At 49.2% G+C, this 26,558-nt stretch overlaps 1 protein-coding gene and 1 non-coding gene across 4 annotated transcripts; both read right to left on the bottom strand.

Annotated features, from left to right (window-relative positions):
• Positions 1–577: 577 nt before the first annotated feature.
• LOC122364919 (THO complex subunit 2-like) lies at positions 578–26,516 on the bottom strand. Of its 3 annotated transcripts, none has more exons than XR_006253652.1 (34): positions 26,336–26,506; positions 24,631–24,710; positions 24,050–24,120; positions 23,607–23,698; positions 22,171–22,296; positions 21,732–21,850; positions 21,263–21,393; positions 20,790–21,061; positions 20,192–20,335; positions 19,613–19,788; positions 19,098–19,293; positions 18,625–18,797; positions 18,235–18,421; positions 17,869–18,016; positions 17,374–17,497; positions 16,973–17,090; positions 16,423–16,602; positions 15,988–16,152; positions 14,000–14,284; positions 13,640–13,756; positions 12,212–12,403; positions 11,639–11,896; positions 11,259–11,390; positions 10,550–10,678; positions 10,123–10,234; positions 9,786–9,912; positions 9,315–9,453; positions 8,935–9,061; positions 6,884–8,547; positions 6,450–6,572; positions 6,149–6,218; positions 5,263–5,324; positions 2,873–2,967; positions 578–1,091 (listed from the first exon to the last, which is right to left on the bottom strand). XR_006253652.1 is itself a non-coding variant. In XM_043335727.1 (34 exons), the coding sequence occupies exons 2-34, from the start codon at positions 24,690–24,692 to the stop codon at positions 1,061–1,063; spliced, it is 4,512 nt and encodes a 1,503-aa protein (XP_043191662.1). In that variant the 5' UTR covers positions 24,693–24,710; positions 26,336–26,516; the 3' UTR covers positions 578–1,060. The 3 variants fall into 3 exon arrangements, 1 of the variants encoding a protein (XP_043191662.1); XM_043335727.1 differs by having other exon boundaries at positions 8,519–8,547; positions 26,336–26,516; XR_006253651.1 differs by having other exon boundaries at positions 6,149–6,572; positions 26,336–26,477.
• On the bottom strand, positions 9,662–9,734 carry Trnav-cac. Its single transcript has one exon. It is a non-coding gene; the product is annotated as a tRNA-Val (tRNA).
• Positions 26,517–26,558: the final 42 nt, after the last annotated feature.

Here is a 26,558-nt window from a genome sequence, read left to right as displayed (position 1 = left end):
GCGGTCCGCAGATAACACCAACTAACTACTTGAGGCATTGATCTGAAGATCGACAGGGATCTATTTGTTTTTATCACAACAAATAATTCGGTCATATAATCTGAGCGCCTGCTGCTGAATGCTGATACAGCCCGACTTGATACACATTTTATCTTGAAGGAAACCAGGTTTGCAACGAAACATCTTCGGCGAAAAAATGTTTTTGACACGACTATCATGCAAAGGATGTTCTTCCAGTTGCACCATGTTCATGCATTATCTGTGTTGCATGAATCTAGTTGATTGCCAAACATTAACCGGACAAACCTTCGTGACAGGAAGAGAGCAACTTTTAAATCCGACTTACAACTGGTACAACACATGCATTGTACAATACTGGTGCATACTAAAAATCGCATGACCTATCACATGCTCCAAACAAGATCCAATGCATTGTGAAGATCAGTCTGAAGCAATATGCCGAAAGCACGGGTTGAGCTGACCACCGCTACTGTTGAACTTCCCTTGTCCATTGGGTCACTGTTACGGACCGACATGCCTCGTCTCTGCCTCAATCTCACAGCAACAAACACATAGCTCACATGTCCCGGTATATTCACAATGAACTGCATTATTAACACGATGTTTGGCGACGCTCTCCACAGCTCAGCGTGCATTGGTTTGTGGTGTCCGCCGTCAGCTCTCTACCGTTCCGTCGGCAATACCACCGCCGTCCGGTACATCCGATTACAGGCCCGTCCAGCAGGTCACCCCAGGCGCCAGTCCTTCAGCCCGCCAGTCCTCAGTCAAAGTTCTACCACATGGGTTACCATCCGACTCGGTCCGCCGGTCCCAGTCAGGTTAGGTACGACCACTCAGGTCACTGCCAGGTCATTCCGAGGCCCCGGTATTGTCTAGTTCACTTGCACAGCATTCGCCGGGTGGGCTAGGAACAGCTCGCAAAGCGCCTCGACGGACCGCTGTCGATTAGTCCAGCACAGGCGCACCTGCGCAGGATCTGTCCCCATTGCGCCAGCTCCGCCGCCACGAAATACAGGCATCGATGGCAGCTGGATCAGCATCAGCGTCGCTTTGTGTCCAGACGGCCCCTAGTGCAGCGCGGTTAAGGAAAATGACTGCGAGCATAGATGGACACAGGCATGCGCTTGCATAGACACAGTGCTGAGTGAAAGTCGGGAGAATGACTGGTAAGTGAGGACAGGATAAACCCTGAAATACAGTGATATCGAGTAATGCTAGCGGTTCCAAAATCTCAGCTGACGAAACTGAAGCGAACGCGATGTGCCTCACACAATGTAGTGCAGGCAAAGCCAAGGCCGGCAAGAATTAACAAAGTGTCAGAACAGTGCACTCCAGACTCTAAAAATAGTTACATCGCCTATATCAAAGTTGCACGCGTGACTTTCACCAGGCATTACAACTTTGCACAATATGGGAGATTAAAAGGATTTCATTACGAAAGCAGCTAACGCCATGCATTGAGAATGAAAAACAAGTGGTCAGACTCGGGTCCATGTTACTCATCTCAATCGATTAAACAGTGACTAAGACATGCCAGTTATATGTACTCGTACTCTATAACAAAAATTGGAGCGTTTAACCCGCGCCGGGCCGGGGGGATGTTTGAACACCCCCCTGCGGGTTTTCGCAGATATCTAAAAAACGGCGGCGCTTTTCCGCACATGTTCTGAAAATTTCAGACCCAGGTCGCCTTAGGTCAGGTCACCAGGTCACGCCAAGTGACCTCACCTCAGAAAAAATAAGAATGCTCGTCATAGCTGCACCGATTGGTCGATTGCCTTGAAACTTTCAGCGATTGATTAGAGCAGCATTATCTATAAAACGTATATCTCGGAATTTTGATATCGGTGACCTAAGGTCAGGTCAATTTTGCGGCCTCTCCATTATAAGTCAATGGGAGAAAATTGAAAAGCGTCTGTTTTGCACGAACGCTATTCTAGACACTCTCAGACATCGAGATGTAGGTAAGATTGACACACTGAACCGGAAAATGGCAACTGTGACCCCTCGTTATGTCCCCGAGGTCATCTCAGGTCACGAACAGAATCTAGGTTTTTCGCTAATAACTTCTGATAGAGGCGTGCTAGAGCGCTAAAAACGCCTTAGATGTGTTAGGCTCGACGTTGCGGATCGACTGATATGCAACATGACCTTTTCCGGTCAGGTCATGGACCTTGACCTGATGTCAAATTTTCAAGTTGACTTTTCAAGGTCAAATTATAGTTCATTCGACGCGTCTCGACGAGAGGAACACGATGCTGGCAAAAGTAATGTCATGGCTTACTTGAGTCAAAAGTTATTGCCGAAAAACGTTTTTCGTAAAAACGGCTATTTTTGGAGTTTTTGCCCTCTGGAGGCTAAACCGTTGCTAAACACTTGGAGGTTAAACCGTTTGAATCTGAGAACATTACTCTGAAATGTCTGTAAAAGGGCTATCGAATGCGCTTTTCTGCGGCGCTGTAGCTCTATCGGTTCCCGAGATAGCCGTCGGCAGTTTCCAAAATGTTGAAATAGTCAACATTTTACCTTTGGTGACCTCTGGTGACCTGACCTTTGACCTGACCCAAAAAAATGACTGAAGTGTTTTCGTCCTTATTTTGGACGTTCTTTCGATTGCCGCTTACCGCGTGTCGCTACGTGGCCCAGGAGCCGAGTTAGAAGGGGGGGGGGGGTGTTCAGACACCCCCGCCCCCAGCCCGGCGCGGAATCTCAGAGCACCGGCCCGGCGCGGGTTAAATGTGTCACTCATGTACGCATTTCGAAACCTGTTCATCACCCATGTCCCTCCCGAAGCATCGTTCCACAGTCCCACTAGAGCCTAGCGTCTCTCCGCTGCTGTAGTAAAGGATATTGTTTGTCCTTGACGGGTCGTTCTCGTTCCCAGTCGTAGTCGTCAGCGGCGTACCGAGGCAGCGGCTCGTCATAGTACTCCACCTCCTCCTCACGCTGTGGAACGGTGGACAGAGAGTCAGTAGATATACATACTTACATAGTCGACATACGCCATAGTGGAAAGAGCCAACACTGGACAGGCCTGACACCTCTGTGACAAAGCGGAACAGTTGAGGCGGACAGACAGTCATTATGGATAGATGTACTCGTATGGTCAGAGTACACATAGTGGACGGGTGTCAGACCAGGATAGACGCCAAAGTAGACAAGGCATCAGAGTGGATTGGATACTAGAGTGGACAGACGTCTTAATGGGTAACGCTAATTAGTCATTAGCGGACAGTGTTGACAGTCATTAACAGATGAACAAGAGAACGTGTCACCGCAAACAAAGTAAACCGGAGTAATGCAGATGAAGAAATTCTCGGTTTGAACAGCTGTCTGTTTAGCCAGGTCAGGATGTGACCGCTCCCCCAGCACTGTACGACAGCGTGGCTGACCCGGGACGGTGACAACGGGACTGGCTCCACCGACCAGTCATTTCACCACAGCCGACAGACCCGTGTGGACAGCTGGATAGACGGACGGGACGGGACGGGGCAGGATCGCGGACGGGACGGGCGAACAGGGCGGGGCACAGCTGGGTGGGATGGGAGGATGTGTGGAGACAGGACGGGGAGGAGCGGGGCAGAACACGAAGGGATGATCTATCGCTGGCTGGGGCTAACGACAGATCATCCAGCTCTGGGTCGCCTGTCACGGGGATAAGCATTGCACACAGCCAGCCACGACAAAGCCACTCCCATAAATACCAACAACATTGCAACTGCTGCTCAAAACCAAAGCTGGCTAATCACTACATAGGCAAAATCCGTATTGTGTCATGACATTTTTTACTCGCATTAAACGCTGATCGATTGATGTGCCAATGTCTGAAAATACGCTAAGCCGTCTTTGAGCGCGGTTACGTCACCAGACAGGACCAGACTGAATTTCAGGACACAGCCAAACAGATAAGTACACTGCCAAAACCGGCCAGCCAGCGATCGACAGGGCCTGCCGCTGAACAAATGATAAATACTCTTCAACCATCGAGAGACAGTAAACGAAATAATGTGAGGAAGGGGCAAACTCAGACAAGGTTAGTCGGAAGACATCGGCCTTTCAGCGGCTTCCCGAACGGTAAAACTGTAATGAGACCGTATGCCTCACGCGAAACCATCACATGAGTGATGGGCTCCGGATCTTCGAGAGCCAGGTCACACAGAACAAACGACAGACAGAAGACATACTTTCCTACATGCCGGGGTATGTCTTAAGCACAGCACGAGCCGGGCAGTAAAACTATGACCAAGAAACTGTCGGTGTCAAAATGCCATGTTATTTGATAGGCCGGGCAGTAAACAAAAGTTTACTGCCCGGGTTTACTGCCCAGGGCAATGACCTCTAAACTACAGTTTATGGCATTAGCCCAGAGGTATAATTTATAGGGAATGTATAATTGACATCATTATTGGATGATATTTGCCGCGTAAAATTAGAAAACTAACATTTTTTGGTAAAAAAATATCTGCTCTGTTTATCATGGGTTTTGAAATACTTTGTATTGGTTACAAAGCCGAAATTATGGCAAGATATGCTCCTATTAATCGAAATCCGTTATCGCTTGTTTCTTATCTTCGTTTGATATGTCCACTGATACTTTAGGCCTAAGTTATTGCGTTATTATTTGACAGTTGTAGTCCTTTCCTCGAAACAAACATGTAAAATATGGAAAATATAATATATTTCACGAAAGTTTAGCCATAGGTCATCAACAAAGTACGATTACATAAATAAAGAAAAGATTCTTGCAAGAGCACTGGAAAATTCACGTTTAAACTAGGAATATTGATACCTTCTACCTTCTTCTTGTTCTTATGTCGTGGCAAATTATTCATGTATGATGTTCCTTGGATATCCAATTGTTGTGCCATTCTGAGTTGATATTTTCAGACGCGATTCTTTTTGAAGTGAGGTATTTTGATGCATTTTCTTCTATAAATTTCCTTTAAAGCTTTACCCACAGCAGTAGCGCAATCACTGTTCGGAAATTATGGGAAAAACAATTGTATAAAAGTGTCACCAGAACCTGCCGAAACTACTTAGCAGGTATGCGGCATGTAGGAAAAATCTTACTGACCTCAGCCGTACGAAATTATTTGGAAACTCGGTTTGCAAAATTTGACTCCGGCCCTCGTGCTTCGCACTCGGGCCTACGTCAATTTTGCAAACCTCGTTTCCAAATAATTTCGTCGGCCCGGTCAGTAATATATAGAGAAGACTCATAGTTAGGAAATCACATCTCACCCGTGTCCGTCGTTTCTCCTTGACCTCTCTGTACTCGAGCTCGCCCTCCGAGCGCCGCTTGGCTGTGGACACACAGACAGCGCCGTGAAAACACAAAAGAGTACTGTGAACACACACCACCCGCTCGGCGTTGGACAAACAAGACAGTGCAGTGAACACGCAAACAGTACTGGGAACACACACCATCCGCTCGGCGGTGGACACACAGACAGTGCAGTGAAAACACAAAACAGTACTGTGAGCGCACACTACCCGCTCGGCCCAGATATAGTCACAAGCAGCACAGCCTAGACGCCAACCGCGATTGACCGCCCAGACATCTACGCTGCTACGTTCATACATTCAGACCACATCAGCTACGTAACTTTACTGTGTGGGAGGGATTTGTTTTCACATAAACACACTGCCGAATCTTGACATCTCAAAGGCTCACCAGTTACCACCGCGGGCATATTGATGGTCGCTGGATAGTTTCACCTTCGACGAAGCAATCTCTACGAATGCATCTACGCTACCAGAGTATCTATGAGTGCCACGAATCTGTTAAACAAGCAGCAATAATAAAGTATCCCGAACAAAGCGACTCGGCCTTCTGAAGCCACCTAAAAATATGAGAAAATACATGCTTCTGCATTTAAAATGCTGGACAATTTAAATAATGACGATTATTTATTGAGGGTTTGTGATTCCCAACTTACAATATTAGGCGCGAGAAATTCAACAAGCTTACGATGTACTAAATATGTCTTCAAGACTTATTCGCGGCATAGGTACTGAAAGGCAAGAAACTGGGACTGCGCCTCGGCCATTTTAATGGACAGTATCGAAGCGCAACTCTATCAGATATGGAGCATCAGTTGCGGGTGATAATGATCACTGAACTCACCGGCTTTCTCCTCTTCTTTGAGTTTGCGCTTCAGGTCGACTGGAGAGACGTCTCTGTCGCTAGCGGTCGCCTGTTTCGCAGACAGAGTCGGATAAAACAAATCAAGCGACGAAGACGTTACTAAAGAAACAAATCAAATGAAATTACCAATAAATAGATGAGTTGATGCTTCAAGAAGGATATGTCCCCGGTGACTTCTCAAATAAAAATCACCTTGAAAGAATAACGTAAATATCGCATAAAAGACCGATCAATATAATGAGGGAGCGATGTTATGTAAGCGACCAAACCATTGATTTACCCGCTTCCTATCTTTCTTTTCTTCCCGCTTGTTCCTGATCTCTCCTTCCTCCAACCCTTTGTCGGCCTTCTTCCTCTTCTTTTTCTTCTCCTCGTCCTTTTCGGGAGCCTTTTCGGCGGACCTCTGTAATCAAATAGAGCGGTGCGTCTTACCCCAATTCGTGGCGTCCTGCCCCTCATCGCTAGCAATCTAACCCCACAACCGTTACACCACTAAACACGAGAAACATCGTGGGAAGCCAGCCAAGCTCTCTGCCTCAAAACATAAGCATACAATCGGCACTGACAGTACCACTAAAGCATACTGAGCGACGACAGACACATCTACGGCTCAAAGATGGTGCGTTGGAGGTGGGCCCCAGAGCCCTCCGGAAGGGATGGAACAGGACAAGGGACAGGGATCGGGCTAGGGATGGATGGGGCGCTGTACAATACCTGTGACAGCAGACTGGCGGTGCTGAGCCACCACTCATGGGATCGATCGCGCGCCACGCGCCGCGCGGTGGCCGGCCGCCACAGTGCTGTTCGATGACTTCTGCGCTGATTGAGCGCACTGTGCTGATTCCAGACAGATTGGAGACGATTGGTGTTGATTTGGCGTTTTGATGGACTTCTGAGTTGAACAGACTGAGCGGCTTTCTATAGAGTTATTGGAAACTCTCTGGAGTTTGACGCCTGGCTTGCAGCGGCATCTTGTTCGTCTGGTTCCTCAGACGTGTTGTTTTTTCTTTTGCCAGGTTAGCAGATGCAGAAGCAACACACAACCGTGGTGTTGACAAGGTGGTTCGTTTAACTCCCATCGACAGGTAGCAGATCAGCTCATTTACAGCGCCCTCCAGAGCGACTGCGATCTTCATGGCGCTTCAACATGACGCCCGAGACCTCGAGGAACATTTTCGCCCATTTCAGAGATAGGGTCCAGCACGGCGTATGGAGTACTCAGAGCTGCATGCAGCGCTCTTGATTCCCTGTCGGAGCCGTCAGCACCTCTTCCGCGGTACTGCGAGAGAAACCACGGCGCGGCAGATGGAGCTTCTCTGATGTCTTGTGGTCCAATACGGACACCAGCACGATTGTCTGGCTTCTCCTGGCACGAATAGCCATGCCTCATAGAACAAGGAGAGACGCCAAACCGGACGAATGGAGTCGAGACGGACGAACCCGAGACGGCAGAGGGCGCCGGCGGACACGCACCCACCGGCAGCGCTGGCCACGGAGAAACCAGCAGGCACCGACGAACAAACATCTCACAATGGAGGCACGCTTCGTGAAGAAGATGACCGGGGTATTCCTGAGAGCACTTTGAACTAACACATTCTGAAGAATATTTGCTCCTCAGCACATTCTTTGTCTGAACTTATGCCTTGCTCCACCAGAAATCTCTCTGGGAAGGATGTATTGATCGCCAGCGCCAAAGACAGAGGCGCGACAAAAACTAACAAGAGTTCGGCTCTTTGAGCCATTTGGGGCATATTCGCCGCCCCCAATCACACCCGAAGAAAGATCTCGTATCACAGCCGAAAGAAGAATGTTCTCAATTCACTTCATTTAGCGATCGAGCAACGGCTCGAATAGCACGCCTCGCCATTTTGAACTAACCGCATGAACGCTCTTTCCTTCGTCTTCCACTTGGCAGACTTTTCGGCGTCCTCTGCCTTTTCAGCCCTCCTCTCGCACTCTGCCGCTCTCCCAGCACTCTGTCCATCTCACTACCGCGCGGCACCTCTCTAACACACCGATGACGCCTCCTCTCTCACGGATTCTCTCTCACACGCTCGGTCGCGCTGAGCCGGTGCGGCGTCCGCCCCACTCGACAGCAGCAGGGATTGAGGATGTCAGGCCGACAGTAACGGCGGCCGCGGTGACGATGACGACGATGTTGTTTCTTGCATCCCTGCCGAATCCTGCTGCTGTGGCGACTTCGACGATGGTGGTGGCTGCGGCGGCGGCGCTGTCGTCGCGCCCGGCGGCGGCACCCCCTGAGCGGCGCGTGACGGCCGGCGGCGGCGACGGCGGCCACAGCCGGGCCGCAGCCGGCCGCGGCCATCAGCTCACGTCAATCATACTAACCTTAGTTTCCACTCGGCGCCGCTTGGCATCTGAAACAGACAGAACGCGAGGTGTCACAAACGGATACACTGCAAAAAGCTGACGAGATACTACCGGTGACCCATGGATCACATCACTAAAAATAACTACTAGTTATCAACCGCAATCATGAGTGTTACGTGTTAAAACGCATACTTTCCGCAGCTTAACGCAAGACAAATCGCTACGCCATGTGTGGATCGCCCATGATCGTAAATACATACACACATACATAAATACAAGACATGCGTAAAAAAGGCGAGTCTGCAATTCATAAAGGAACTCATCCTAACCCAATCTCCCTTCTAAAATCCAGCCTACTATAACCATTGTATAATGTATGTAACCAAGATCAAGCTTCCCGTCTCCCACCAGCTCATGTATAGTAGCCCTCTCACCTCTGTCGACGTCAGAGGCCTCGGAGGCGGAGCGGGACGAGGAGGCCGGCGGACGGCGCGGCTTCTCAAAGTACTCGTCCTCCACCACACGGATCTCGTCAGACTCCCGCTCCACCCGGTGCGATATCTACAGAAGAAGAGAAGAAGGAAAAATGTTCAATAAAGACACCTTGGCGAATATCTGCTGAGGCCGGGACCTGACTTACGTGTCAGGAGAGTATCGACAAAATCAATAAACAATCTAGCCAGGAGGGTATCGACAAAATCAACAAACAATCTAGCCACGCATGTCACCAAACGTTTCAATTCAGACGGATTAACAAGCCCTCAGTCTTCGCTAATCAGATGGAATAATGAGTGATCACTCTGCTCACTCCTACCTTCTTGCTCTCCATTTCGTCGTCTGGCGGACTGCGTTTGGCGGCCTTCCGCTCCCGTCGCTCCTCCGTGTCGTGTTTCCGCTCCCGGCCCGAGACGGGCGTGCTGTCCGAGCGCGGCGTCTGTGACCGACTGCGGTCCCTGTGGGTACGGTACGGGGCCGGTCAGTCCGCTGTGTCGGTCGGTACGTTTCTGCGTTCATTGGGCGTGAACAGGGCATGAAATAGAAGAGCAAAAACAAACAGTGTTTCGACCGATGTTAATTTGGACGGGCCAGAACTTTAGGTCCAACGGTGACCTCGTCCCACGTCAATGCGAACACCCAGCGAGGTGGCAAGGTCGAAAAGGATGTTCCCGCCCGGGATCGAACCGGGGACCTTCCGCGTGTGAAGCGGACGTGATAACCACTACACTACGGAAACAACTGCACGGGGAGGCTTGCGTGTCGGATTAGACCGACCAATCCCACTCACCCGTCCTCTCTGAGCCGGTCCCGACCCCGACTTTCCCTCTTGACTCGCCGCTCAGTGCTCTCGTCACGATCATTTGACCGGTAGGACGTCTCCTGGCGCGGCGAAGGCCGATCCTGGTCCATCGGCTCTGTAAATAAAGGCAGGACCGAAATACAGATCAAAACCCAGACAAATTTGTGCATGCTTAGCAAAAAGCATGTTCTTCAATCCTTATCAGATTGTTTCCCCATGGTCGGCTGTTCAGAATTCATCTCACAGAAGCATCTTCCCACCTATGCATAATGCAGCAGACCCTACCCAATACCCATCGCCGGCCGGTGACGGCGTTTCAACTGACCATGTTTGACGCTGCCGTTGGCCACGGCAGGCGCCGCCTCCCCTCCCTTGGTCGACTTGGTCGCCTCCTTGGTGGCGGCCGGAGCGGCGGCGGCAGCCGGCGGAGCAGCCTTCTGTGAGGAGAGCCGGGGTGGGTGTGAGAAAGAGTGCTGATGAAGGACAGTGTCTGTTATGGCGGTCATCTTTTCAGTCTTGACACTTCTAGGTCGCTCGAAAGTTTCAAATAAATACTCGGACTCGTAGAGCACCGTATGATAAGCTTAGAACCGAACAAACTTTCACAATGACCTCAGGAGTGACCCACCACCAAGGTATTTGGCGTTGCTGAGTGCTGACAGATTTGATCACTAGTCACTCAACAGTTTGTCAAGGGCACCCAATCAAGGGCACATGAAACAAAGGTGCAGTTGCTGCCAACCAGGACTCGCCTTGCTCTTGTCGACCGTGTGGAAGTCCTTTTCCGGGATGTAGGTGTGTTTGCGGGCGCGCAGCAGGCCCGCGTAGCTGGTGGCCATGATGGCCAGGTCCTGGCGCTTGTTCTTCTCGGCCTGGATCACCTGTGGGCAGCGGACGGGGCGGGTCAGGTCACGAGGTCAAATATCTGGGAGCAGATGACGCTATTTGGCAGAACAGCGAAGCATGCTCCGATAGTCACTTACAATCCCTTCTTGGTTACCCTACATTGAAAGGCAACAGCATTTTACACAGATTCGGCAAAAATAACATCATCCTCACTAAGCACGATGAGAAATAAACGGTAAATGAAGGTGATATCAGTTCGGGGTATTCGGCTGATACATTACAGAACAGGAAATAATCGCCTGTGCAATGTGTCCGCTCCGCAGAGCGCAGAGGCCGCCGACTGTGAACTGAGTAACGACAAGGACGTAGCCAGGGGGGGGGGCACGGGGGTCATGCCCCCCTCCCTGAAGGCGAAAAATAAAACAAAATTAAGTAAAAAATAAAAATAGATAAAAATAGCTGCACCACACCACCAAAAATAGTGGGCCAAATCCGAGTTTTTTTTTGGAGGGGGTACGACCCTGGCCCGCGACCTGTGGCCCCTCCCTGAGCAAAATCCTGGCTACGTGCCTGAGTAACGAGCATCGGCTTATCCATGACTTCCCCAGTACGTACCGACTCGACCTTCTTCTCGACGATGTTGGCCACGTGGCTGAGTACCGGGTAGCAGGGCAGGATCTTGATGAGGATCTTGAGCGCGTTCCGGATCTGCACATACTCGCGGCTGTCCAGGCAGGTCACGATCGCCTGCGGGTCAGGAGCAGGTCAACAGAGGTCAGCAAAGGTCAGGGGCAGGTCGGTAAGTTTGGGGCGGGTCAGTAGCAGGTTACGGTCGCCTGCAAAACCATTAAGCAAGCATGATCGCACATTGAACATGATATGGGTATGCGTAATAAAAGATTTATTAAAATACTGTATATCAAGTAGGCTAGAGAAAAATCGACACTCAGCCAGGTCAGGGCCACGACAATGTCGTCAGCGCGTCTCGGGCTGACCTTGGTGATTTTGTAGAACCACTTAAAGCAGACATGGCGGTAGTTCTCGTAGTCGACATGGTCGCTGCGCTCGTTCTGTTTGTTGGACACGCGGAACTTGGTGACGAAGCCCGGGAAGAAGGCGCACTCGCGCTCGAACACCTCTTTGGAGCCGTGCCAGTGCATCACCGTCTCGAGCAGGGCGCACAGGAAGCGACCGTAGCGGGACGCCTCGTTCTCCGTGCACGATGTGAACGTGTAGGTGATGTTGCAGAACAGCTGTGTGGGAGGACGGGAGAGAGGCGGTCAGGTGCGCCATGGGTCGTTAAGATTATGAATGTTTACGGATTAGGTATATTGCTATATTGGAAGCCCAAACCTTTCAAGGGGACATAGTGTACGGCCCTAGAAGTAGGACATTCCAACGATATAAACTGGCATCGCAATGAAACATGACTAATTACCCAGACAAGCATTAGAGCATCATCCCAAGGAGACGATAATCCATTCCCTCATATGGGTAACCCCTCTCCCATCAAACATACAAGACTCGCCATTACGCGACTCGGCTGGCGCCTCAAATTGTCACCTTACCCGATCGTAGCAGATGAGCGTGGAGAAGTTGGGCGTCTTCAGGCTGTGCAGCGTGCGCACAAACTCGGCGCAGTAGAGCGCGTCCATGGAGGTGAAGACGCAGCGCGGGAACAGACACATCTGCACGAACTGTGTCATCGTCTCCGTCTTGGCCGACTTGGCCTGGCGCGGTTCGAACCACGAGTCCTTCTCCTGAGGGGCGGGCGAGGGGGAGGGTGAGTGAGCAGATTGTAGCGGGGGACTCACAGTGTATGACATAGGTAGTTTGGAAGAATGTCCAATTGAGTGTTGCAGTTCACATGACAATATTCACATGACAATTATATGTGACTAGTGGTCTCTGGATAACGTTGGCAGCAGGCAATGTTTCCAGAGCAGGGCGAAACACAATCATCGTCCCCTAGTGGGCACTGATCACAATGGGGAGTAGATTTCATAGCAGGCTTTTCGCGATATAGCTTTACACTGGATAGGTTTTCAATGTTCCCCAACTAGTTCTCGTGGTTTGTGAACGAGAAAGTGTAGCCAGAATCATGAGGTACCATCGGAAAGGCTGAGTTCATCACCGGAATTAAGCCTTTCTTTTAACGTTGGACAGAGACTCAAAGACTTCACTTAGCAACGCCCTTAAAATGCCAGGCCAGTGGTATCGTGTTTTAAAACCTAAGCTAAGCAGTCTTGAACAAGTAAAATGCAGCTTCCACGACATTCAAGTCATGCCGGGGAGCGCAGTGGGCATTACAATACTAAAAACCGCCCAAGGGGCGCCATAATGACGAGCAGAAGCAGCACAATGAGTGACTGAAAGCAGCTGCGAAACGCCGTGCAGGATGATGTCAGACGGAGTGACATTTGCACAATAAATCTGCGAAACACTCATGTCTGTGTGCAATGTGCATGAGCAAACATCCGGAAAGAAGTGTAAAATTATAATCGATCCATTTCAAGCATACAAGTGTTTCCACACTCACTTTTTCTCGTGAAACTTCCAACTGGAAAAGGACCCATGACGGAATTTTTCATTACCAGCCTAGTTCGGATGAGTCACAGCCAAATGACGTGCGGCTCATCATTGGCAATTGCGAATGCCTCGACCTTTTTATCATAGTCGTTATTCATGGAAAGGAACGGAAGTCATAATTTCAGCAGCACTTTTCATTCTTTTCATTCCTATTGCATTAACGAAGCTGATGGGTTTTCAGACATTGCTACTGCATACTAAAAGACAGCATCATCATGCAGATTTCATGCTAGATATAAATAGAAGAAACGTGAACACTAAATGGCGCAGAACAGTAAGCATAAAATCAACTCGACGGCAGAGTTGACATTCCGTCAGAAATATTTCCATCCTCTCAACAGGGCCCAGCGACGGCGGTTGGCGGGTCGTGCTACGTTTTAGACCACGGACAGGCGGCACACTATTACCTTTTTGAGTCTGGCCAGCACTCGGTCGACATGCTCCTTCTGGCGTTTCTCCTCCTCGTGCAGTTTGTCGATCAGCACCTGACAGCGCTCCTGCTCCTTCTTACGCTTGCTCTCCGTCTGCGAAGGACACATGAGCTTATTTTGTTGCTACCTGGACATATTCGCCTTATTTCGCTGAGAAAGGCAGCCTTTAACCCTCACACTTTTTGTTATTACTACATATACCAGGTCAATGATCAGATTGAGTGAAAATACATTAAAGCCCTGGAACCTGACAGCCCGTTTGACCACATATAAGTCGAGTCCGTGACCTAGCCTTCCCCTCTTTCGCCTTCCCTCGCCCCTCGGCTGACCACTCACCAGGTCCCTGTTGTCGGCCAGCTGGGTGACCTGCTGTTTCAGCCGTCGGACCTCCTTCTCATAGCTCTCGGACGGCACGCGCAAGTCGCTCAGCGTCAGCGACCAGAACGACGTGAAGAACTCGGCGCTGATGTCGTCCCAGGTTTTGGCCGGGAACACGGGCACCACGGCGGTGACCACGGGCGCCAGTACCTGCTCGCTGGCCTGCAGGTACTTCTCGCGCTTCTGCTCCACCGACAGCGACTTGTGGTTCTTTTCGGCTTTCCGCAGCTCGTCGTAACGTTGCTGGGGACGGGAAAGGGGTTTATGTGTGGCTTACCGGGTGACGGTACAAACGAAGCGCATTCTGAAGCGCATTGCTAAATGAGGTCATATGTTCAAGCGCAATGACATCCACATAAGTTATACGTGACGGCAGATGCCTGATACGATGAAAGCACCCGTTGAGCGACATATCTAAAAACCGTGTGACTGTTATTAACTACCGTAAAACGGGGCTATAAGGGACAGGTTTTGACTTTGACAACCTGTCATTCAAAGGTTATTGCTTACACAGGCTTCAAACTTTGTCACTTTTCAGGTCTTGACTAGGTCTGTCTTTTGGCATAATATGCATTTTATTGGTATCATAGATGTAGGATTTTTTTTCATTTTTGTTGCTTGTCCCTTATAGCCCCGCACCGGGGTTTTAAGGGACGAGCACTGTTATGGCCTTTTAAACTCTAGTAGCACCATCAAATGGGCTTTAAGGGACACAGACTATGTTTTTAAAAATGTTTACTGCTTTCCTGTGCAAAATATTTGTTTTTTAAGTGCACATACAATGGATTGGCATCCATCAAAGTTTCCAATGGAGGACGGAAAAGGTAACTTCCTTTTTCAACATAAATACCATAAAGGAAACTCAAATATGGAAACATAATAATGTGTTATTATCAAAACACAAATGATATGAGTACAACCACTTGATAATGAGGCATTCTCCTGCCATTCTGAACTCCAGAACACCATCCACCAGAAGACTGGAGAGAGTCTCTGGCAGCTCCTTGGAGCTGGAGGTGTTTGATATCAGCTCACTCATTGTATTCCTTGACCTCTTTGATTTCCATGATTCCCCTGGTGAGGTATTTGGGTTCTTGGATCTTTTGCACAATGTCTGAGAAGGGGTACACCACAGGACATCCTCTGTCCTCTCCAAGGAATGTGGGATGGCCCGGTTTTCAGGTAGCAGGTGCCTTATTGTGCCTACATGACACTTTTTGGGATCCCAAACTTCTGCTCAGCTACCCTGAAAGGCATCCCTCTGTTCACTGCATCCACAGCTTTCATGATTACATCTTTCGAATATGTTTTCCTTGTTTTAACTCCTCGCTTTGACTGGTAATGACGGTGTCCCTTAAAGCCCCGTTTTGACATCAAAATCTACCTGAAACAGAAAAAAGCGGAAATGAGGATGAGGCAAGGAGGGTACATGGATGTAATTTCATGGGCATCTTCAGGATACATGTGGTCATTGACTATACCTTTGTGAAGGTCCCAGAGTCCGTGATTGTGTTTCCACAAGCAAAGTTTTCGGGGTTACAATTTTGTTGCGAATTTGGCACTTTTTTCAAAAGCTCATAGCATGAGAACAACAACAAGCATCTTGGAAATGGTGATGTGGCATGCATGTCCAGACATCAGTGTTTCATATTATATATCTATTTCCTTTTGTTTCTCGTTCACTGTATTACCCAGATCCCTCAAAACTTTTTCCCGAAATTTGTCCCCTATAACTCCACTGTCCCTTATAGCCCCGTTTTACGGTATCTCATAACCTTACATGCTTGATGCTACACTCAGTGTAGCATCAAACATGTGTCGATGTGGGCAAGAGAACGATGGGCAAGCGACAGTGGGCAAGAGAACTAACCACAAGCCCTAAATCATACGGTCATATGATCGCCGAAGACAAGTCCCAATGTGTAACTCCACACCACCGGTCTCACCTGGATGGCATGAGTGAACATGGGTCGGGCCAGGAAGAAGGCCACGTCAGGGCTGATGTGGAACTCCGACAGCAGACTGTCGAAGGCCGGCAGCCGCTGGCGGTAGTCGTCGATACTGAGCGCAGACGCCAGGAACATGCCGAACTGCACCATCGTGTCCTGGCACTGTCGAAAGGGACGGGGAAGATGGTCAGAACGAGCAATCACGGAAGGCAGAGGCTGTGCTCAACGCAAAAGTACACAGTCTGCTGAGCCTCCGAGTACACTAGCAATTAGCGTCAGACTCAAAAGATTGCAGTGTGAGTGTAAATGGGAATGATAAGCATCCAAGACTCGGGTCAGCCTTAGCCACTGACTACACACTAAACGTAAGTCAGTAGTCACTGTCACTCTCACATACTGAACGTCAAAGGCAGTAACACTCAGTAAACATACCTGATCATACAGTTTTCCGACGAGTTTCAAGTGCGAGCCCTCTGTCTCCTTGAAGACGACGCAGTGCCGCTGCTGGGCCATGAGGAGCACCATCGGCACCATCAGGCCGTTGTCGATGAGGCTGTCCTTCAGACGCTGGGAAGACTTCTTCGTGTTCCGAACCTGGTTGAAGAACCCGGCCTGGGGACGACACCGGTCAGTGTGAGTAGCATTGGGTATGATGAAACTGGTAGAAAACTGAAGTTCACGCAGAGGTAAACATCGTCATCGATGTGTTTTAGTTCGGGAAGCACTGAGCACAGTGGAACTCCGCGGCTGGTCAGGCCATGGGTCTTGCTGCTTTGGTCAAAGCTGAATAAATACAGTCACGATGACGTGACAGAATAGCTGCACGGAACTTGCAGACTAGCATCCAATTCGCCGAATCTTCTCAATACTCGATCACTGCACTAAGTGTGATAATTGTGACCCGACAATATAACAACTGACTCCATGGTCAGCCCCGCGGTAACCGATCTTCTCCGACCCCCGGTACCTATCCAATACTGACCTCGGCTCTGAGCAGCTCCCCACCGGCCATGGCCGACAGCTGCTCCTCCGTCATGTCCTCCACAGCCTCGACGCCGGCCATCTTCTGGACCACTTCCCGCAGGATCAGCAGGTCCAGGCTGAAAGGGGGGTCGGTGACGTCAGAGGTCGGTACCGGGCTCACACACCGTGGGACAAACATGCATACTGATTACTGACTGAACGAAAAGTGGACAAAAGCTGTCTAGTGTCTACTTTTCAACAGGATAAATGTCCGCATCTAAGATCGATGCAAAACCACAGCAGGAGAAAACAACAGGATGGCAATGCGTTTACAATGCATTTCGACACTTCTCCATAAACACCACTCCTTGATTCACATAGTTACATCAGCAAGTAGCCCCGTTACACCACAATACTGACCTCTTCATCGACTTGAGCTGGTTGGCGACGTACTGCATGAGTCCCGTCAGGTCCAGGTTGTACTTTTTGAACATGAACCCACAGAAGTTTGCGAGCGACGTGAGCCACAGTGACAGCGAGGTGCCTGCGGGGCGAGAGAGTCGGGTGAGGGTGAGGAAATTATGCGGCGAGTCACACTGGGGCGGAGTGTATGATGAGTCTGTCCGGCCGCCGAAGGGCTCCACACCGCACCAATTGGTATGGCGGTGCAAAGAGGAAACTAAGGCTAACGGACGGCGGGAAAATTGCAAAACACTGAGCGCCCGATGTCGCACAGGGACAAAACGTGACCACGACCGGTGGAGTAAAATACCCGCAGCAGCACACACAACAGAAAACTTATCAGTTACTCCTTGACGGGAACTCCTTGAACAGCTCAAACTTCAACCCTAGCCCTGCAACTACGGACCCGGCAACCCTATTGATAGTTCCTCTCCCTGACCCTAGTGTCCGTACCGTCGTGTTTGGTGCGGTCCTTTTCCGGGTTGGCCAGCGCCTCGATGATGCAGTAGCCCAGCACGTCGTACGACAGATTGGTGATGTACTTCAGAGAGTCCACCATCGGCCCGATCAGGTTGTCGTAGATCTGAATCTGGCCCAGCATCTGAGAACAGCGGCGCATATGGTTCGATGGAAGTGCATACACGCTTAGCACCTATCGATTATGGATCCCGTCGAATGGATCAACGACGAATAATGCTTGTAAAAGCAGGATAGCAATTGACAATCCGATTATCAACGATTAGAAAAGACAACTCCGATATTCACACTAACGTTTGTCACCCAAGTTTAACGGTCTGGCCCAGACACGGCGCTACTCACGTATTCGAACATGTAGCCAGGCGCGTTGTGCGTCAGCTTGCCCATGAGCCTGCCGAGCGGCTTCACGTTTTCCTTGCTGATGCGCTTCATCAGCGACTTGGACATCTTGATGAGATCTGCCCGCTTCCTGATGAGCTGCGGGTGCTGGTTGTGGCTCTCATTCTTCCACGTTCCGTACAGGCGATACCTGAAAAGGCAAAATGATGACGTTACTACAGATGATATGAATTGACGACTTGGGTTTTAAACTGCCTGAACTGTGGAGAGCACCGGTGCCCAAAACATCACTATACCAAAGGCATTGGAAAGACGCTCTCAGAATTTACATAACAATCTGTGATAGAGCGGCTAGTTAGTTCACACAATCCAAGACTTGCAGTCTCTCCCCACCTGTGCTGGTAGGGGTAGTAGGCGAGCACGGTCCAGATCTCCTCCGCCAGGCAGCAGTTGGCCTCCAGCAGCACCAGACAGGGCAGCACCGCCTCCTCCAGCATCGTGAGCACGTCGTAGAACAAGAACGCCTCGCGCGTCTCCGGCGCGTCCGGGTCCGCCTCCTTCAGACGCTGTGGGTGGCAGGGAAATATTGTAGGTAAGATTAGAGGGAGGGTCGATTGGAAATAGTGTCCGGGGATGAGACAGTTGGTCCGACTCTTTCGGGCACTGAAGGGTGTGTATAGATTGTAAGTTCCGGATGGTGATGACGGGCCACGTACTTCACAGATACAAGGGTTTGCATCATTTGGGACACACAATTATAAACAAGGCCTTTTCGATTTCAACAAGCTATAAATCCGATCTATAATTCCTAATGTACAGAGTGCTAGATATAAGCAATGTGCACCTCACCAGTCCCCGTCACTCACCAGCTGGTGGGCAGTCCGCGCCACGCGCAGCACGCGGTACACCAGTGTCACGTCTGACGACAGGTACGGTCCGATCACAGAGAGCAGAGGGGCCACCTCTGAGCGCACACTGGTCAGCTCACTGTCGGGCCGCGCCTCGACCAGCGGGGGGAGAGACACCGGAGCCGGCCGCAGCGCCGCCGCCATACCGCTGAACCTGGGGACGGGCCGGGGCAGCGCCGTCAGAGGACAGGGTGGGGAGAGGGAGCAGTAAAACACAGTTACGGGCGGGGCCAGCAGACATTTAGAGTTTTCCAGCAAACAATGCGATTTCCACGAAATATCTAAGTCATCATCGTTCCTGGCACACAGTAAATAGGACTCTTCATAACTGAAGATTACCATACGACGCATCCATCTTCGATCCCCTCTCTACCTGTTCCTCGACTTCGCCCATTCATCCACCAATCAGCAAATCCCTCGTGACTCAGCCCGCCCAGTAGCACCCTCCACTTAGTCCAGCCATGACTCCTTACCGTCGGTAGATGGGATCCAGGCGGACGGAGAGCAGGCGACAGGCGGCCGCCGCCAGCTCCGGGTGCACCATCAGACAAAAGTCCGGGAAGCGGGCCAGAATGGCCTGCGCTGTCGGCCAGTCGCCGATCGACAGCACCGCCTCGCACAGACCCAGCTTCTGGCTCTGGGATATCGGCTGGAACGCAGAGGCAGGGGCAATGGTCAGCAGCAGGCAATGAACTTTACACATTGCCATTGTTTCGGCGAAAAAAAAAACACAACAATTGGGGTCCCAGCCACAGAATATCCGGGCGGAAAGAACGAGCTTATTATAAAAAGAAAAAAGGCCAAGCTCGCCAAACATGCAGTCGTAGTCCACCAAGCATGACGTTTTCAGAACACTCGCTATAGCAAACGAAAAGCCAACAGTTGCACGCGTAAGGTCAGAACGCTGCAGATTCCAAACTAGCAGCTGAAGGTTTCTGAACACCATCTGTAGGTATCAGCTCCCCCCATTCCACAACTCCTCCCATTTCCACTCTCATTCCTCAGTTAAGCTACGTAGCCGTAGATAGCCTGACCGCCCTTCAATCACTAACCGAGAGCGTCGGCGTCTCGTCCCGCGGCGCCTCCTCCTTGTCCTTGTCCTTGGTGGAGACGACGAAGGTGCGCCGCTGGTACTCTGCGGCGGCCGCCATCAGGCGCCGGTGCTGCGCCTCGATCGCAGAGTCCGCCGGTAGTAGCTGCGCATAACACAGACAAGAGGGCCGTGAGGGCCGGTGGAGATGGCAAAATGGAGGACCTATGGGCTAATAGTTGCATGCTTACACTTTTACAGTAATGTGAAAGGGTGGTTAAGCGAAGGGGTGGTGAGTAATAATTAGCTTCACACTGTGCCGGCTGCTTAGATGTAGGCAGCCGGATAAGTGTCACGTGAATATGTCACGTTCTGTGTTTTTGTGTTGTGTGTGATAGTGAGCGAGGAATATAGATTAGCATCACGCTACACACACCATTTATCATGACCAAATGCATCGTTGGCACACTTACACATGCCGGGCTAGTCTAGCCCAGCATGTGATAACCTCTCAGCCCCCTGCAGTGCAGCAGTATCAGCCCAGCCCAGACCATTCAAAAGCCATAATGAATCACTGCAGCCCTCCCCGTCAGTTACATCACCCGTCCCCAATAACTCACCCATGGCCAGATGTGCTCCAGCCGGATGACGCCGTGCCGCAGCAGCAGCGCCGTCATGACGTGCAGCGAGCGCGGCGTCTCGGCCTCCGTCTCGTCCTGGCCCGGCTGCGGCTGGCAGAAGCCGTAGCGCGCGCCCACTACCTCGCTGACAGTCTCCGCAGAGGGCATGTACAGGCGCAGCAGCGGCACCAGGAAGGCGTGCCGGTCCGGCCGCGCCTCCAGCGACGACAGCAGCACGTCCAGCACTCGGTTCGGGTCCAGGTTGAAACAGCCTGGAGGATGGTGAGGGGTGGTCAGATGAAAGCGTGGAGACCTGACAAGCTAGGAGACGAAGAGGAACAAGAGAGTTGACAGAGCAGACATCAACTAGATCAGAGGTTACAACTAGGGATAAATCATCTGAAAACAGGAAAGCCAAAAGCTGCTATCTGATAGGTAGTTAAGAGCTGCCATAAGCTGGACGTGTGCCTTACCGATGATGGCTTTGATGACTTCGAGCATATGTTCTGGTGAGGAGCTGGATTGGTCCTGGTTCAGCTCTACTAGCAGCTTGGCGTAACCCTCGCTCTCCTCCCGAAACAGGTTGAACTTGCGCTGCTTGTAGCTGCGTGGCACATACACGGTGCGGTGTCAGATCATTCGTACCGATTATCAGCATCGGAAGACGATTCCAATGGAAGTGATTGGGCGTTAAATCTGAATGAAAGCACTAAAAAATTGGGGGACTGTTAGAGCTACACAGAGACTCGATAGCCTAGCTTACTAATGTAAGAAAGAACAGTTTCAATGTGAATCCTCGAAAGCAAAAAGAAGTGTGCCAACTGTATAAAAAGGAACCAAAATACCTAAAAAAGAATTATGATAGGGTAATTACCTAAACGGACGCAAGTCCCATTTTGAAAATTAACGCTAGCATTCATCCAGTACGATGTACGAACTCACTAGAGCTTTGTTTTGAGTTTGATGAACTTTGAGTTGAAGGCCTTGGGGTTTTTGACGACGCCGATGTGCGGGAAGCTCTCGACCTCCATCCTCTCTCGCAGGAGCTGGTTGGACACGGCCTGAGACGAGTCCCAACGGTCAGAGACGGTAGGGTACGCCGCATACGAGCACCAAAGGAGAACAGCGGACATTGTGACAAGTACTATCCTGCCTTGGCTTCACACTATGAGACAGTTGCATTATAAGTTAAGAAACTAAGACTAGAAACTGTAAGCGCTCATGAGCAGTACCGGACGATAATTATTGCATCAAAAAGACATGTTTGCGAGCAGCGCTGCAGAGCCGGAGCCGGAGTTGATTTTCGGAAGTCGGAGTCGGAGTCGGGGCCACCGAAAATCCAACGACTCCGCAGCCCTGTTAACAAACCAAGGGTACTTACCCCTTCGACGGATTTGATGATCCAGTAGAACCTTTCTTTACTTTTGGGATCATCAGTCGCGGTGATTTCGACATCAAGCATACCGAAAATGTCAACCACCGCGGCAGGGAGGTCGGGGTGGAGCGTCTGAAACGGACAACCGCGAGCCTAAGATCAGCATCGTAGGTAACGGATAGATACTAGGAGTAGGTCCATGCACTATATTGAATGATGTACTGTGCCGTGCTTCATGAATATTAAATATCATATCGAACCATCTTGCACAATTACATATAAACGGACTCTTTGACGGATGTCAATGTGAGGACTGGCTGGCAGACGGACCTAGGAGCCTTAACCCTCGCCGGACCTATTGGTTTTCTACATACGCGCCGGCCGAGGGGGGGGGGGCGGGTACGACCCCCCCCTCGCCGTTTCGCCCCTGGTGGAGCTAGCGCGTCGCGGAAAAAACGAGCGTGTGCGCCGTTACGAGACGCAGAGATTGGTACCCGATTTTAAGGTCCTAGGTCAACCGGTGACCTCTGAGGTCAGGTCAAGTGCCCCAAGGTACGGTTCAGTTTTTGGTGAATAACTTCGCAAAAAACGGCCGCAGAGCGCCGATTTTGGCAGCATCGTGTTCGCCTCGCTCAGGCGCGTCGAATGATATACTTTTTGTCCGGGTCAGGTCAACTTGGGGTGTTGACCTCAGGTCAAGGTCAGGTCAGCACCCCCAGGTCACGAAGTTGGTCGAAAGAGGTCATGTCGCATATCATTCGATTCGGCAGGCCTTCCTGAGTCCATTGGTGCCTTCCCCGACTCGCTAGCTCAATTTGATCAAGAGTTATTGACGAAAAACTAATTTGACCTTGATGACGTCATAAATGACGTCACGCAAGGTCAACATTGCAAAAGTGACGCATCTAACCTTGCAAGGAGTGCATCAAATCACGATTCTGTGTGCTTGAGATAGTTGGAGATCGTTCCCGGCGCCAGAATAGCAGTTTGAATTTTTCCCCATTGACTTATAATGGTGAGGTCACGAAAATGACCTGACCTCATATGACCTTTAGGAAAAATCCGAGATATACAAGTTGTGGGACTCATAATGGATACTAGATCCTGCAAGTTTCATTTCCCTGTGACATCTCCTCTGGCAGTGAGGGCGTTGCGAAGTTGCGACATCTGAAGACCGTGCAGAGGTTCACTTATGACGTCATAGGTCAGTGACCTGACCTGACCCAAAAATGCGGTTGGTGTCAAAAGATGCGGCTTGGATCAAAGGTCAGGTATGCCAAGTTTCAGCTCTCTATCGCCAGCGTGTTCGGAGCTATCGCGAAAAAACCCTATGGGGGGGGCGGCACCCGCCCCCCCCCCCTCGGCCGGCGAGGGTTAAATCAGTACACTGGCCAGGTTATGGTCATGGTGGTGATGGGGGAAGGCCCATAGTCTTCACTCACCACGGCCTCTGACAGCGTCTTGGCGACGCTCTCCTTCTTCAGAACGCCGTCGGCGCCAGCCTGGATCAGCCGGTACAGACACATGTGTACATCTGCACAAACAAAACAACAAATTATGGATATGATAGTTTCCTGATTGGGGCTTTTATAGACCCAACGTCGACTAAGACAGTGATTTTGAGACATAAAAAAACGTTAAGTGCCTTGCATTGACATGACACAGTACTGTGGCATTATGGACAATTTGTATAACACCTATGCAGCTGTATTAAGATAAATAAAATTGGTAACAAACTAGTTTGCAGCGTTAGTGATGCTATTTCAAAGAAGCTTCAGCATAAACCTCCAAAGGCATTACCTACCTTCCTATCTTATATTTGGAATCCTGAATTTAAGAATTAGGCCATAACATTGTAGCTGTGACAATTAGAGAGAACACTCACCTTCTGAAGAGCCCACTGTGCCAAGAAGTGTTTCATCCTGATTAGGGATGATGTTCTTCAGGTACTGTAAGCTGAAATATTCAACCAAACATTTGTAACATGACTTCACAGTGAGCATCAAATTTGATGAGAATGAATGGGAACTCAACTGTCCAAAGATTCGAAAACATTGCAAGGCATTGGTGGCATTTATAAGCCTTTGACACTGAATGATAGCATGGGGAAGGAAATTGCATAACATTTTGGTCTACTGGTCTGATCTCTTAAACGCTATGAAGCTCGAGTGTTTGATTAACTATAAAACTATGAATAGGTACCTATGCAAAAATTGTAAATAATACTTCAATGAATATCAGTGGCTGCCATTTTCCTTTTCTTTTTCAATGAGCTTGCCTCTGGCCCTTCGTGGACAAGCAGCAACTAAAAAATGACTCCTAGCAGCTAGGTATATCATAGTGTGAAGACTAGAGCCCACACAAGGTGGCGGTTCAACAAGTCCTTCAACTTTGCTCTTTTACCATGCATGATCCAAGCGACAGCACCAGAGCTGAGTTCAGCACACCATAAAAATGGATACTCACAAGTCACTCCTTCCGACCCTGTCCCATTGTTTGAGCAGCCCTCTGAATTGTTCAGGTGTCATTGCTGCTGCAGACTATGACTGAAAAATAAATAAATAAAAAATGTGGTCAAAGAGTGTATACAAAGACATGATTATAAATATAACCATGTAAAAAATAAAAACATACTAGTACAAAATGAACAACTGATGGAGATTTTCCCTCAATGCTTATGGTGTTTTCCTTACAACATCTGGGCACTTAAGCATAAAGAGATGTGTTTTGGTAAATTTAAGCCTTTATTATATAAGTTCACATATTATAATATACCTTTAATCATGTAATGTGCTTTCAGAAATCAGAATGTATAAGGATATAATCATTAATCAGAGCCTTGTCTCTGCAGAATAATCCTGGAGTTTGTTGTCGTATATATGAACTGTTTAGAATGAGAGGTGTTAGAACAAAACAGAACATGTGGTTCAATTAAGAATCTGTATATTTTTTCAAGCTCTATATTTAATAAGCTCTGACAAATATAGGTCATTTTAGCTGATATAAAAAATATTCTAATACTGTTGTAATGATGAATCCAGTAAAGCTGCTTGACAACCTGTTGGGGAACATTCTCTCCAAAACAATTTCATTTCAAGCTTCAAAACTAACCAGCCCTTAGGGAAAGGCAAATGTCCTTCATGTCCAACCTCAACCCCTTCCCCCCCCCCCCCCCATGCTCATCCAAGATCAGCCACACACCACATGAGGAAATAAGGGTAAAAATAGAACCTAAACATATAATGAGTAGATATAAATAAGGGAAAGGTGATAAATGAAATACTTTGTAATAGCTATTTCATACAGAACACTCACGATATCAGTTGTGAAAAACATAATGCTTATCTCCAACTAAAGCACCTGTCTCTCTAAGTCTACATACACTGCAAGTGCAAATGGTAGGTGTCAGGTTTTAAGTAGGCATTAAGTAGGTTCAAAGCAGGTGTTATGCAGGCATTAAGTTAAGTTAGATAAAGTCTATCACTTGTTTTGTAGAATTATACTCTTTTGGTCTTTTTGGCTAATTCAAAAAGGTGTTAAACATATGTCAACCAAGATTGACACAACTAACAATTGTGACTCAGAGCAGGTGCTTCAGTTAAGGATTAAGAACTTTAGCTGAAAATTCATGTTTCCAACAATAAACCAGTACACTCTCATGTTAAAATGTAGGTTTTATATCAAAATTATGCCAAAGGAGCAGAAACTAAAATGAACTGAGTAAGAAGATGAAAGCAAACACTTTGCACTGGTAACTGTGGGGCTGGGCAGGCATCACCATGTGCTGTTTTTGCAACCATGACCGAGGAGGATTGTTTTGTTGTTGTAGGTTTATAACTTTATACGTTGTATGTTGTAGGTGGTAGGTAGAAGTTTAGGTTAGGTTTGTTTTGGCTTAGTTAGAAAGAAGCATCTCCTCTCTGGGTATAGCGCCTCTCCTTGGTTGTAAAAACGAAATGTGTTGCTTTGGTGATGCCTGCCCCACTGTTACTGAATCAGCAATCACAATAAAAAGATTACAGTTAGCCAAAGCTAAATGTAAAAAAAGAAGTCATCATGGAAACATCCAAATCAGTTTGAAGCAAGTCAGGACTACTGCCAAATTGATTCAAAGGTTATCTAAGCAAATAGTTAATAATGCGGCATTCATAACGCAGAACGATGACTTTACCGGTCGCGTAAAACCATTAATTTGACTTCTGCTTTCTACTATGCACTTCTACAGCATAATCCTCATATTCTCTTGCTCCTTATCAACACTCAAAGAAGGCAAATTGAAAAAGCGGTGCTCCAATTATGCGCGAGTCTCAAAACATTCCGGGCCTTGGTAACAACTGGATTTCCATTACGTCATGGGTGGTGATGTCACACCACGGGTGACGTTTCACTGCTGC

This window comes from Amphibalanus amphitrite, unplaced genomic scaffold, assembly GCF_019059575.1.
Source record: "Amphibalanus amphitrite isolate SeventyFive unplaced genomic scaffold, NRLGWU_Aamphi_draft 000707F_arrow, whole genome shotgun sequence".
Lineage (NCBI taxonomy): Eukaryota > Metazoa > Arthropoda > Thecostraca > Balanomorpha > Balanidae > Amphibalanus > Amphibalanus amphitrite.
The sequence above is the reverse complement of the archived record's forward strand: the minus strand, read 5'-3'. Positions and strand labels throughout refer to the sequence as shown.

Excerpts from the sequence above, each read along its gene's own strand:
- LOC122364919 (XM_043335727.1), bottom strand. The coding sequence starts at position 24,692 with ATGACACCTGAACAATTCAGAGGGCTGCTCAAACAATGGGACAGGGTC. Across the intron at positions 9,062-9,314 it reads ACGAAATGGAGAGCAAGAAG|ATATCGCACCGGGTGGAGCG; the intron begins GTAGGAGTGAGC and ends CTTCTTCTGTAG. Across the intron at positions 5,325-6,148 it reads CAAAGAAGAGGAGAAAGCCG|CCAAGCGGCGCTCGGAGGGC; the intron begins GTGAGTTCAGTG and ends GTGTGTCCACAG.